Consider the following 13,389-nt stretch of genomic DNA (forward strand, 5'->3'; position numbering starts at 1 on the left):
AAAAAAAAAGCAGTGGCATGGGAAACTGAACGAAGATGATGATGTTACCTGCTGCTTGGCAATCATGGGAAGAATCACATCTGCAATCTGTCGGGACAATCTCTTCCACTTGTCCTCATTTTCTTTGTGACACTGCTGTAGAACAAGGATGAACATCTCCAAAACCTACATCACAAATAAAATATAAGAACAAAAGAAGGCCTGGTCCTGGTGATTTAACACCCATTTTAAAGGTGTACCTGGTGGTATTGAACAAGTCTGAGGAGCATAGAGACCACTACTTCTTTCTGCGTATCCAACTCTTTGCCCGCATCTGCCTTGTTTGAGCCCCTCAAGACAAACAGGTCATGGACTATTGGCTGTAAGGCAGGAATTGCTGCAGATAAAAAAAGATGAGAAATGCTATTACAAGTATGTTTTCACAAATTTTTTTTTTAGTGTTTTCATCTTTTATGGTTGCTTCACCGTGCGTGACTGCTTTCCTTCCGCTGGCCATGATGCCATCACATAGCTGGATGATTTTGGGGATACTGATTATCTGCTTGGAATGGTAACGCTCATAAGACAATAGTACGAGGAAGAAAAATATGTTTGGTATGATGGCCTCGGAATCTCTGAAAGACAAACCAAAAATGTTTAAAATACTGTAGTCTGTCGATAGAGATACTTGAGGGAAATTACCTGAACTGTCCCACTTCAATATATTCAAACTGTTTCAGGACAAACCCTATGAAAACCTGCAATAAAATGAAGTGAAATGTTAAAGAATGTAAAAAAAACACACAAATGCAGATCATGGTGTGAAAATCTGTTCAACCTGATCAGAGTCCAGCAGGCAGTAGTTAACTCGGAGCTGCACAAGCTGGGCTAGAAGGTCCAGAACTTGTCTCTGCAGAGCCACAGATGTGCTCGTGGTGTATTGCTTCAACGCTTTAATCACAAGTGGTTCGAAAAGACGGATGTGGTTGTGGATGGCATTCTGTGTGAACATGGTAACGCTTGTAATCAGTTATCCCGGGTGCATAAAAAAAAAAATACATGTACCTTGTCTCCTCTTTGACGTGTTGCATTTGCAATGTTAGACCTCAGCTGGTTCGACGCCTTCTGCATCACATCAAACCATCTGGAAATGGATAAAAAAGTAACAAAATACACATTCCAATGAATTTTTGATGGTACAATAAAGAAAAGTCCTTTCATACATCTGGTCTACGCATTTAGACCCACCCAGAGGTGTCCTGCTCCTGTTCAGCCTGCACCATGTTACGGAGACTGGCATCAGCCAGAGCCTGTGTGAAGTGTGTATATGGTGCCATGAAGCAGTAGTGGTACAGGCCTGGTCTCAGGCTGGATGAGCCAAGACGAAGCACCTTGCCCGGGGCACGGCTGGGTCCACTCAGTACACCCTCGTACTGGGATGCCAAGTTTGTGCCAAAGAGGGTCTTCAACAACTGAAAGAAACAATTTTACCACCAATGTATTTTTTCAAACTCATCCTTATAATTTCTTTCACATAATTTTAATTTTAATTAAATTATGGGATGTATGGAACCATCGCACAGGGAAGCCAATGCCTTTACAGGCCCTGTCGGCAGGATCCAGCCTTACTCTGTGTGGAGTCCCTGGTGCCAACACAGTGCTCAGTGCTGTAACCTTATGGAAACTGCCACACCCAATTTGAGACTAACCACAGTCCTATCTAGTCAAACTACTCACCTGCTGAACACAAACTGTAGCCATGGTAGGTTCTCTGGAGAAGCAGGACTTGAGATAGCCCAAAATTTCCTCTACACACTACATAGGGAGAAAAATATATATGAAGAGCTTGCAACCAAAAGGCGCTAAATCCAATTTTCACTAAGTTGCATGTTTTTCATGAGTTTAATAGACCTCTGTCATGTGTATCCAAATCACATATTTTGGTCTTGAAATCATTTTTAAAAATATGAAAAAAAAGTGATATGAAATTTATGCTTTCAACCAAAAAGCGCTATTTCTATTTCAGATTTCAGCCAAAAGGAGCTAAATCCCTTTCTTTATTCTTTATTCTGATTGGCCCAAGTTTCCCATCTATTGATAATCTGACCAATCAGAGAGAAGAATACAATTGGCACTGCACATACAGAAAGCCAGTATCAGTGCGCATCCTGTTTTGTTTGTGTACATTTTGATCGAATACAAAGTCGCAAAAATACTGCAATTTATACAATCCTAGTGCAGTTTTACCATGAATGAGCTAGCTGATATAACAAATAACCCAAGGAAAAGACAGAAGAATGAAGGAGAATGGAAGAAAAACAAGGCTAAAAGGAGATCAAATAGCGGTGAAGCTGAGTTGAAATTGTGTGTTTGATTCAGTCCCATATGTGCCATTTGGTGTTAGGGAATTGATGTGCGTGTGGCTGTATGTTGATGTGAACGTGAAAATAAGATATATTCTTGGATGTTTCATTTTCTATTGTTGAAATTAATGAAATTTTAAATTTTATCAGTAACAGTGTACTAGTGGTAGGTTATAACATTTTGTTTCTGTAATGTGTGAAGGTGAACGAGTGCATGTGTGTGTGTGGGTGGGGGGTGTATTGTATGTTGAGAATGGCTTCTGTGTTGTAATTATTTTATTAGCATAGCACATTAAAGCACCTTACATTCTTTTACAACAATGCCATTGAAGAAGTTAAAGGTGACTTCAAATTTATTTCAGCCAAAAGGCGCTAAATCCATCATTTCAGCCAAAAGGCGCTAAATCCGAAAAAAAAAATAATTTAAAAAAATATATATAATACATGGTGTGTGCAGGATTTTTATAGCATGCATTTTTATGACCTATATTGATAGCTCTTTCATTTGCAATATAGACTTGATGACCAAATAGATTGATATGTGCGTAGTTAAAAATCATTGATTTTCTCGAAATCAGTCAAAATGGATTTAGCGCCTTTTGGTTGCAAGCTCTTCATATTTTGAAAAGCATTGTAATGAAGTATGGAGGACCAAAACTGCCAAAATAATAAATAAATAAATGTGAAAATAAAAACAAAAATGAAAAAAAAATCAAAACATTAAATACACAAAAATAAATATAAATGGAAATAAAAACAAAAATAAAAAAATATATACATAAATGAATAAATAAAAGCAAAATAAATACAAAAATAAAAAAGAAGATTCAAAAATTAAAAATAAATACAAAAATAAATGTAGAAATAAATACAAAAATAAATTACATATCAATAAATAAATAAAAGCACTCTGCTCTCATATGTATTTATTTCATGCAGCAGACAATGTCAGCTTGAAATGCAGAAGGAAAAACTATTCAAATGAGGGGGCGGTCCTAAGTGTGTCTTGGGCTGAACTGTTCGCCTATTGGTTGATCGACATGTGAGTGCGAAAATCGACTAGGTATGCCTGCAAACAGCCACAGCAAGAGGAAGTCACCACACCACTCTCAATGGCGGTAAATATGGCTGCAATCTCCAGGGATCTCCGTTTGCTAGCAGATATTTCGGATAATGCTTCCCCGGATGACCTGCTTTTCCGGGTGGAAGCCTTATTGGAGCCTGATCTCTCTCCTCCCCGACGGAGCTTTTTCGCACTCACATGTCGATCAACCAAGAGGCGAACAGTTCAACCCAAGACACACTTAGGACCGCCCCCTCATTTGAATAGTTTTTCCTTCTGCATTTCAAGCTGACATTGTCTGCTGCATGAAATAAATACATATGAGAGCAGAGTGCTTTTATTTATTTATTGATACGTAATTCTATTTATATATTTATTTTTGTATTTATTTCTACATTTATTTTTGTATTTATTTTTAATTTTTGAATCTTGTTTTTTATTTTTGTATTTATTTTTGCATTTATTTATTTATTTATGTATATATTTTTTTATTTTTGTTTTTATTTCCATTTATATTTATTTTTGTGTATTTAATTTTTTTATTTTTTTGTCATTTTTGTTTTTATTTTCACTATTATTTATTTATTTATTTATTATTTTGGCAGTTGTGGTCCTCCATAATGAAGGGCCTTGCCTTGTAGAACAGGTCAGCACACCGCCTGTACCTAAATTATTGTCCAATAGAGATGAAAGAAATACTTACTTTGCTGATGTCATGAAGTGTGGCCAGCTCAAGCAGCTGAGACAGTACATCCAAGGCAGAGCGCAAAAAAACTCCAAACTTCTCCTGGCTACTGTGAAGGTCCAACGTCACCTAGCAACAAAAAGCAAAATAAGTTTCCTGTATTTCAGAAAGTATCTTTTTAAATAAAAAATAATAATAAAATCACCTTATAGTTTGCATGAGTTGCTTTCAGAACATCATAAAGCTTGAGATAGGGGGGCAGGTGGTAGAAGCTGCCGATGGTGTTAGACTTGTTTACAGCTGTTCCACTCGTACCGTCGACAGCTCTGCCTGCTCGAAAAACAGCACAAAAACCGAGTTAGAAAACCACAAAGAGGTCTGTTGCGTTCCTGGGTTTGTGTATTATGTACCTGTGTTGACCTCGTTGCTTTTTTTGGGGCTTAAGGGCACAGCATTAGAGTCAGAAGGTTCCTTCTCTTTGCCCTTCCTGCGGATAGGACTGAGGGAGGGAGCGCCGCTCAGGGAGGGCAGGGTAGCCTACAGGAAGAGGTATCTCCATGAAACACACATTCACTTATTTCTCACAAAAAGGATGTTATCCATACTGACGGAATCAAACCTTAACTGCTGGTCCTGGTGGAGTGTCATCCAGAACATGGGCGCAGATGTTGAGGACCTTCAGCAGATGAGAAAAAAGCTGATCCACCATTGCCACCAAGGAGCGCTCTGATAACGCAGCCCAGGGTTCCTCCATCTTATTTGGTCCTCCACTGCTGCCACCGTTTCCTTCTTCCTCGCCACCCCAGGGGTTACGCATGCATTTAGGAGCCACTGCTTAAAGGATGAAGGTGAAAATTTTTCAATTGGCAAACTGGCAATTATTTACCCCTCAAAGTTATTTTTATATATTGCTCACCAGTGAGCAGGTTTCCAGCTAGCAACAAGGCATCCTGGTGTGCGGAGAGATCCAGTGGAAACCAGGCAGAGGACAGTAAGGAGAGTACCATATTGGTCACTCCCATTGTTAGAGTCCTTCGGTCCACGTCAGGTGCAGAGGAGTTGGAGGTTGAGGAGGATGGAGCACTGCTGGACTGGGGAAGGCTAAATTAATAAAAAAAAAAAAAGGGGTAAAACATATGTATATACGGTACAGGGAAATAAAGATTAAGATTAAGATATGCCTTTATTCGTCCCTCAGTGGGGAAATTTGTATTGCACAGCAGCAAGAGTACAGAGTCAGTTAAGCAGTACAAAATACACAATATAGAAAAATAAACAACATAAACAACCCAAGTATTAACAAAATCAACAGTTTTTCCCAGAGTTCTATACAATACAGTATGTAGATAATATGAAACGAGATGAGATATATGACCAGTCTATACACTGAGATCTTGTTAGAGAGTTAATATGAGGCATTATGGAAATACTTCACATAGAACTTAGTATATTGCATTTAGAGCCCTTAATATTGCACATGGAGATTAATCAGATATTGCACAGTGAATGGGGTCTGGAGTATAGTATAACTATAGTAACTATAAAATGTATGCGTCTGTGTCCACATACCTGAGGGCTCTGCCCCGGCTACGGTTGAGATTGGCTCGAGATGAAAGGCTATTAATAGAGCTAATGTAGCCACAGTGCCAGCCGGTGCTCCACGTGCACACGGGGAAATGTGAAGCCAGTTGACAGAGCGCTTCACAACAGCCAAACTTTTAAAAGACATGATATGGAAATAATACTTAATTGCAAGAAAAGGGTGCGGTAAAATATTTGAGTGAAGTGCACATGCTCACAGTCAAGGCTCTGGAGGTCGAGGACGTGAACACATGGTAGATAGCGGTGATGACTCGAGACAAGTTGTTTTCCAGTGTGACGTCAGACACGGTGTTGGACAGGTTAAAACCCCGATAAGTCCTAGCACACAGAAATAAGATTTTGGAAATTAACACAAAATAGCTACACAGAAGACATTTTTGCTGACAATGTCAAATACCTGACCTCGAGAGATACGCGTCACAGCGCTTACCTTGTGATTGTGCTCACTGTGAATTGGGAGGGGGGCTGCGCCTCATGCATCAGCAGCTGGAGGTAAACTGAACTCTGATCCCGTGCAATAGCAACAACAGGGTCTGTTTGACCCTGGTCACAGTCAAAGAACAATCTAGAAACCAGTCTGTTGGATTAAGAAAAGCAGGGGAAGACAATTACTACTAAGACAAACAGAAAAACAAAAACAACAACAAAATTGTCCACACGTTTGAAACTTTTTTTTTTTTTGAGTTTTTCTGGGGCGGCACGGCGGTCTGGTGGTTAGTGCGCAGACCTCACAGCTAGGAGACAGGGTTCGGTCCCCGCCCTCGGCCATCTCTGTGTGGAGTTTGCATGTTCTCCCCGTGCATGCGTGGGTTTTCTCCGGGTACTCCGGTTTCCTCCCACATTCCAAAAACATGCTAGGTTAATTGGCCACTCCAAATTGTCCATAGGTATGAATGCGAGTGTGAATGGTTGTTTGTCTATATGTGCCCTGTGATTGGCTGGCGACCAGTCCAGGGTGTACCCCGCCTCTCGCCCGAAGACAGCTGGGATAGGCTCCAGCGACCCTCGTGAGGAAAAAGCGGTAGAAAATGAATGAATGAAGTTTTTCAGGTAAAAAATATGACTGGAAAGAGTCAATACAGGAGCATTTTGAACTGTTTTTTGTCACACAAATTAGTTTATTAGTATCAGCATTTTAGCCTTTTTTAGTTATACCAATATGCTATATTTTTCTACCTTTGCTGGGTTTTTATTTATTTTATTTCTGCCGTGAGCCTTGTCCCACTTCAATATATATTCGGTCCCGTGCCACACCTTTAACACACATGTATGTTTTTTGATGAAGATGAGCGCAATCTTTGTCAATGTGTGGTCAAGGGCTGGGTTGCAATGTGGAGGGGTTTTTACAGCTTTCAGACATGGATTGCATGGCAGGTAGTGCGCTCCGGATATTTATTAAAGAAAGTTGCAAGTGACAGCAATTTGATAAAAGTGACAAACACTACTGAATTTTATTTTGCAAAGGATATACAGGAAGTCACCCTCAACAATAAGTTTCAGCATGTAAAACTCTGATCATTAATAAAATGTACTTTTTGTTCATATTTCTATTTCCTATGGGAACAATTACGTTACATTTTTGTATGTTTTAGTTTTCGTCTGACTTTTTGGAAAAAATTAATAATTAAGACAGTGATACCAGTGCAGAAACTACTGTTTACTACTGCTTACCTGCTAGCAGCAGAAGCCGCCACATGCCGGACTCTGGGGTCATCATCTCCCAACAGGCAAATGACTACATCATTTAGAACCCTGTCCTGCAGCCGAAGACGCTACAAAAAAAAAAAAAAAGGACAAATTGATGGACCAGTTACACTGTAAATATCCATAGAACAACATTGCTCACAATTAAGCTAAAATGGGCAACGGGTGTCTAAAAATGTGAAAATTACCCCAGTGTAGTGGTGTTCGCCTTTGTGTAAAGTCTCAGTCTTCCTCTCCAGGAAATTAACTAACCTGGGAAACAAAAAAATGATTACAGATTTCTTTCTTCAATATTACAAGCATAAGCAACATTTCATTCAATAATGAAATAAAATATAATTAATAATAATTTTAAAAAATCTTACCGAAAGTCCATCTCGGCCAAGGTCTCCAACAGTTCAGTGCGAACAAGCCAATAGGAAGAATCTTTCAGAGCCACCAAGTCAATCACCAACTGCAGGCCCAGCTCACTTAGTGTACTGCTGCATATTGTCATGATGCAGTGCTGAAACACACAAATATCACTTAGAAAAAAAGTACACCACTACACACACAAACACAAACCTACCCTGACTGCAGAGCAAGCCATCTTGCAGGTAACTGAAGACTCATCTTTCAGGGTTTTTCGCAGCAAAGGCACCAAGTGCACCAAGGACAGAGGGTTACCTGAAAAGGATTATAGTAGCGATGACTAATTCTAAAATGATTGCTTGCTGCCCTCCCATGACTTCAAAATACAGACCTGTGGCACTCTGCACACTGGCCAGCCAGGTGTGGATGTTGTAACGCGTTTTGGTGAGCGCAGCGTGAATAATGGCTGCACAGAGGATGGCTGTGGCTCCTCTGATCTGTGGGTCCCCATGGTCAATGAGATCCAGCACATCACTGACATACTGCTGCTCTAAAGGACAATGTGAAACATAGGCGGATTAAAGGCAAAGATCATGAACTGAAGAACAGAACACTCACGTAAATGGATAATGCAATGCAAAAAATAAATACAAGTTATCCAATTGGTGAAGGCAAAAAGAAGCACATTGACAAGTCAAAAATATTGTACCTGCAATAAATACTTAGGAATATTTCAAATAAATTTTACAATAACAACAGCTCACTAGCAATAGAGCAATATGCACTACATAGTCCAGGGGTCTCAAACTCAATTTACTTGGGGGCCACTGGAGCTCGGATCTGGGTGAGACTGGGCCGCATCAGGTTTTCCCCCAAAAAAAACAAAAAAAAGACGCATTTATTAAAAACAAAAAAAATTTAAAAACTTCGCTTTGGTTCAAATTTTCTACAAGAAAAGCTCTGATAAAACATTCCACTGTTCTCAAATATCTGAATTTTTATTTTTCTACACAAAATAAAATGAAAAATAAATAAACAAATCAAGAATAAAGAAAATCAATCAATCAGTAATAAATAAATATAATAATAATAAAACGGCAAATAATAAAAACTTAAGAAACCACATATAGTTGGTGGGTAGACAAATTATTTTTTTCAGATTAAAATGAACAAAGCATTATTAGAGCCCTGTAGACATGACAAAACACGACTATAGTCACATTTATACTCTTTTTATTTACAACATATTGCGCAACTGCAGGGTCTTGAGACACATGCTAACTCGCAAACTAGAGAGCTAGCGACCTAAACGGTAGCCTTCAAGTTATTTCCTTTAAACTTAAATAGCCAAAAACTTACCACTTCCACATGGATAGGGAGGATAACTATTAACAGTTATTTAACCTTTAACATGAACATGAATCAAACGTAATAATTTTTTCTGGGTACATGATACCATACAGCATCCATATCAAACTTGCGCGGGCCGCACTAACATTAAACTTTCATATCAAGGCGGGGGCCTCAAACTAGTGGCCTGCGGGCCACAAAAATACATCCATGGGGAGGCAGTAATGAATCAAACACTGTTTGTTTGGAAGAAGAAGATGCATAAAATGAGCGAGGTAATTGTATTTGACTACTTTTACTGGTGGACGAGTTTTTGGAAATTAAAAAAACCTAAATGGAATTTAAAGAAAACATGGTAATATTCAAATAGGGTGTGTTCGCTTAGGGGAGGTCAACGAGAGCAACTCAATGGAATGCAGCCCTTGTGTGTCCTAATGGAAACAGTTAACTTTTGACTAGAACAGGGGTGGGCAAACTACGGCCCGGGGGCCACATCCGGCCCGCCAAGTGTTTGAATACGGCCCGCCCAATCTTTCCAAAGTATTTAATTTAAACTCAACATACAACCTGGCATCATGGCCTGAGCCAACCTTTTGATGGTTGTATCAATTTCGTTGTTTGACATGGTCTGTTGTTTACAAAGTGCTCCTGAAAAAAGAGACACAAGCACATAATAATAATAACAATTAAAATAATAATTATTATATTATTATTATAACTATTATATTATTATATTTATTATATTAATGCTAATTATTATATTAATTATATATAATAATATTGTTATATTTGCATATTTTACATAATAATAACATAATAATTATTGTTTTAATTTTATTTTAATTATTATAATATTTTATTATTTTTAGAACATTTAAATATAAATATAAAATAATAAATAATAATAGCAGATTGCATGACAATTTTACAGATACAATAATACCAGGTGGACTGTTACGTGTAAAATATATAGTCTGCCCCCCCCCCCCCGGAAATTTTGTTATATCAATGCGGCCCGCGAGTCAAAAAGTTTGCCCACCCCTGGACTAGAATGATTTGGTGGCACAAATAAATGCAACATCTTAAAAAAAAAATCCTTTATTTTTTTTACCTTCCACGGGAATACCGTCCAGCGGCTCCATGTAGAGGGAATTAAAGAAGGCTTCAGGAAGCAGTGCCCCAGCGGCGCCGATACAACTGACTGCCAGAGCCTTCACACTCACTCGTACCTCCTTGTCAGGGATCAGACCTGGTGATACGGAAACAAAATGAATTTGAATAGCAAGGAAAAACTCTTCAATTATATCACACTGACCATTCTTTCGTCCTGTGAGCAGGAATGAGGCAGCAAGAAGACGCACACAGTGCACAAGCGGCTCTGCTCCTTGGTCTGTATAGTGTCCAATTGGCCCCTTTATACTTGATGGCTGGAGAAGAATAACGAAAAGTAAGACATTTTTATTATCATTTGCATTGTGAAATATTGACCTTGCTGTCAGGTTCAGGGTCAGCAGGTTCTTCCTTTGGTATGAAGCGATCCACGCTGCTGTCTGAACCCTGCCGGTTGTGACCTCGGACATCAAAAAGATGAGGTTTGCTCAGAGCTGCCCACAAACACACACACAGTGACATAGTCAGTCACTGAAGAAGTTTCCAGTGCAAATACACGTATGCATTTTTATGTGTGTAAACAAATATACTGTACCTAGTGCTGACTGCAGAAACGTTTCAGAAGGTTCATCTCTGGAAAAAGGTGCTGTCCCTTCATCTTCCTCGTCCTGTAGCGTTCCAATCTGCATCCCGGAGTACTGGCTCTCACTGCCATCCAGCACCTTGTTTGACACACACAGTTGATTTTCAGTAAATTACTAGTACGCTGTATTTATGTTTGCGAAAACTGGGAATTGATTGATACATCCGCAAGTGCAGTTCATTCTTTTCATATTAATACTACAAGCAAATACTCAGTTTCAAGTCAAAGGTTCCATGCTTTGGCTCTGCACAACAAAAAGTCATCTTCAGGGAGAAAAACACAGCCTTAAGACCTCTGTTCAACGGCCCAAAAGAAGGCATCCTGTTTGCCTACTTGATGGCCACTACAATGGAAAAATGGGAACATTTGGGATATTTACATTAACTAATTGAGGTGCAGGGCGGCACGGTGGTCTAGGGGTTAGCGCGCAGACCTCACAGCTAGGAGACCAGGGTTCAATCCCACCCTCGGGCATCTCTGTGTGGAGTTTGCATGTTCTCCCCGTGCATGCGTGAGTTTTCTCCGGGTACTCCGGTTTCCTCCCACATTCCAAAAACATGCTAGGTTAATTGGCCACTCCAAATTGTCCATAGGTATGAACGTGAGTGTGAATGGTTGTTTGTCTATATGTGCCCTGTGATTGGCTGGCCACCAGTCCAGGGTGTACCCCGCTTTACGCCCGAAGACAGCTGGGATAGGCTCCAGCGACCCTCGTGAGGAAAAAGCGGTAGAAAATGAATGAATGAATGAATAATTGAGGTGCAATGCTTAACTCCAAATATGTACAATATGTTCACTAGATTTGTCCTCTGCTTGAACAAAAGCCTGTCGGCTCTTTGCAATTTATGGGAACACCAATCAGAAGGGTAAAGGATGGTCATCATGCTGGAAAGTAAACACAAGATTAGGGCATCATGTTGGGCAGGAGGTGCTGTTGTTCTGACAAAGGCTTTAATGGCTTTAAAAAAAAAAGCATGTTATTGTTGGAATGCAAGGGAAATCAACAATAACAAGTGAATCGGAGAGAATAAAAAAAAAAAAGAAGAAAGGAGGATGGTAAAAGTCGACGGACGGACAAGCAAACGCCTCCCACTCGCCATGAATCGTCCAATGGGCTGACCTTATCGCTAGTGCTAGAGGAGGAGGTGGCACAGAAGGAAGAAGAGGAGGAAAAAGAGAGAGACGAAGATGATGAAGAAGCAATGCAGACAGAAGAGTCGCTGACTGTAGCGTCGGGACCCTCGGTGGAAGTTGGCGAGGGCGGAGATGGCGCTGTCGCGTGTGGCAATGGCGTGTGCAACTGGGACAGTAAGGAAAAGAAAAAAAGAAGAAGAGGGGGGGCAAAACCATAAAGATAAAATAGTTAGAATGGACAAAGATGCTCTGAAATCAAATGGCTTTGGCAGTGCAAGATACTGCAACCGCATAAAGAAAATGATCTGATATAATGGTTTGAACTCGAGAGCTAGCGACCTAAACGGTAGCCTTCAAGCTATTTCCTTTAAACTTAAATAGCCAAAAACTTACCACTTCCACACGGATAGGGAGGATAACTATTAACAGTTATTTAACCTTTAACATGAACATGAATCAAACGTAATCATTTTTTCTGGGTACATGATACCATACAGCATCCATATCAAACTAACATTAAACTTTCATATCAAGGCGGGGGCCTCAAACTAGTGGCCTGCGGGCCACAAAAATACATCCATGGGGAGGCAGTAATGAATCAAACACTGTTTGTTTGGAAGAAGAAGATGCATAAAATGAGCAAGGTAATTGTATTTGACATAATATGATGTATGTATGTATTTGATATAATGGTTTGAACTCAGTAATTTACGTTGTGAGCAACCTATTGACAGAGGACAGGTTAGCTAGCAAAAAAACATTTGTCCCAATAACAAACATCAAATAAAATGTACAATTAGACTGACCAGTTCCGCTACATCTGAGGGTGTGACAGCCGAGTCTGGTCCTTCTGTGGTAGTCTGGGAGGAGTCACTGGGTGGCAGTGAGCTATCATTGGTGCCTAGCTGTGACCCGCCTTCTATTAGAGGCCCTCCTTCCGGAGTAGCGTTCTCTGGAGTAGTATAGTCAGCCGTCTCCGGGGTAACATTTGTTCCACCGCTAGAGCTCTGACTCAGCATCTCCTCTTCATTGTCGTTGGGGGACTCCGGAGTATCTGAGGCAGATGTCCCGCCTCCACCCCCGCCCTGCTCCGACGAGGCACTCAGGTCCACAGAGTCACCTGGCTGCAGGGTATGCTGAGAGGAGCGGGGCTGTTCTGTGATGATGTCCACTTGGGCTGCAGAGGAGCCATCTGTTGCAATGAAAGATGCTCGAGTAAATAAATATGTATAATAAATATGTATATGTTGTTATGACGTGTATGTGCATGCTGTATATAGCCAAAGTCAGGTGCCGTACATTACACATCTGAGCTGACCGCACCTGTAAAAATCCCGGTGGTGACTTGAGACTTCTCAGCATCATCTTCCAAACCATCTTCCTCCCCAGAAAGCATTTTACCTGG

At 40.1% G+C, this 13,389-nt stretch overlaps 1 protein-coding gene and 1 non-coding gene across 8 annotated transcripts in view; both read right to left on the reverse strand.

Moving 5' to 3' along the window:
* htt (huntingtin) overlaps nt 1–13,389 on the reverse strand; it is a 41,850-nt gene that overhangs the window by 22,050 nt on the left and 6,411 nt on the right. For 6 of the 7 annotated variants that reach the window (XM_058076324.1, XM_058076101.1, XM_058076246.1 and 3 more), the window contains 27 exons: nt 13,308–13,385; nt 12,791–13,176; nt 10,803–10,929; nt 10,586–10,701; nt 10,413–10,524; nt 10,209–10,346; nt 8,139–8,297; nt 7,965–8,062; nt 7,762–7,901; nt 7,585–7,648; nt 7,364–7,464; nt 6,123–6,269; nt 5,890–6,010; nt 5,660–5,805; nt 5,007–5,191; nt 4,710–4,924; nt 4,501–4,627; nt 4,296–4,420; nt 4,109–4,219; nt 1,717–1,794; nt 1,228–1,451; nt 1,045–1,123; nt 818–979; nt 682–737; nt 466–614; nt 240–376; nt 49–165 (listed from right to left, as the gene is read on the reverse strand). In XM_058076324.1, coding sequence (XP_057932307.1) covers nt 49–165; nt 240–376; nt 466–614; nt 682–737; nt 818–979; nt 1,045–1,123; nt 1,228–1,451; nt 1,717–1,794; nt 4,109–4,219; nt 4,296–4,420; nt 4,501–4,627; nt 4,710–4,924; nt 5,007–5,191; nt 5,660–5,805; nt 5,890–6,010; nt 6,123–6,269; nt 7,364–7,464; nt 7,585–7,648; nt 7,762–7,901; nt 7,965–8,062; nt 8,139–8,297; nt 10,209–10,346; nt 10,413–10,524; nt 10,586–10,701; nt 10,803–10,929; nt 12,791–13,176; nt 13,308–13,385 — 3,698 coding nt within the window. The remainder of the gene's footprint in view (nt 1–48; nt 166–239; nt 377–465; nt 615–681; nt 738–817; nt 980–1,044; nt 1,124–1,227; nt 1,452–1,716; nt 1,795–4,108; nt 4,220–4,295; nt 4,421–4,500; nt 4,628–4,709; nt 4,925–5,006; nt 5,192–5,659; nt 5,806–5,889; nt 6,011–6,122; nt 6,270–7,363; nt 7,465–7,584; nt 7,649–7,761; nt 7,902–7,964; nt 8,063–8,138; nt 8,298–10,208; nt 10,347–10,412; nt 10,525–10,585; nt 10,702–10,802; nt 10,930–12,790; nt 13,177–13,307; nt 13,386–13,389) is intronic. The other variant, XM_058076022.1, reaches the window with a different exon arrangement.
* LOC131101807 (small Cajal body-specific RNA 14) lies at nt 1,541–1,670 on the reverse strand. The gene has a single exon (XR_009119312.1). It is a non-coding gene; the product is annotated as a small Cajal body-specific RNA 14 (non-coding RNA).

Source organism: Doryrhamphus excisus, chromosome 1, assembly GCF_030265055.1.
Source record: "Doryrhamphus excisus isolate RoL2022-K1 chromosome 1, RoL_Dexc_1.0, whole genome shotgun sequence".
NCBI lineage: Eukaryota > Metazoa > Chordata > Actinopteri > Syngnathiformes > Syngnathidae > Doryrhamphus > Doryrhamphus excisus.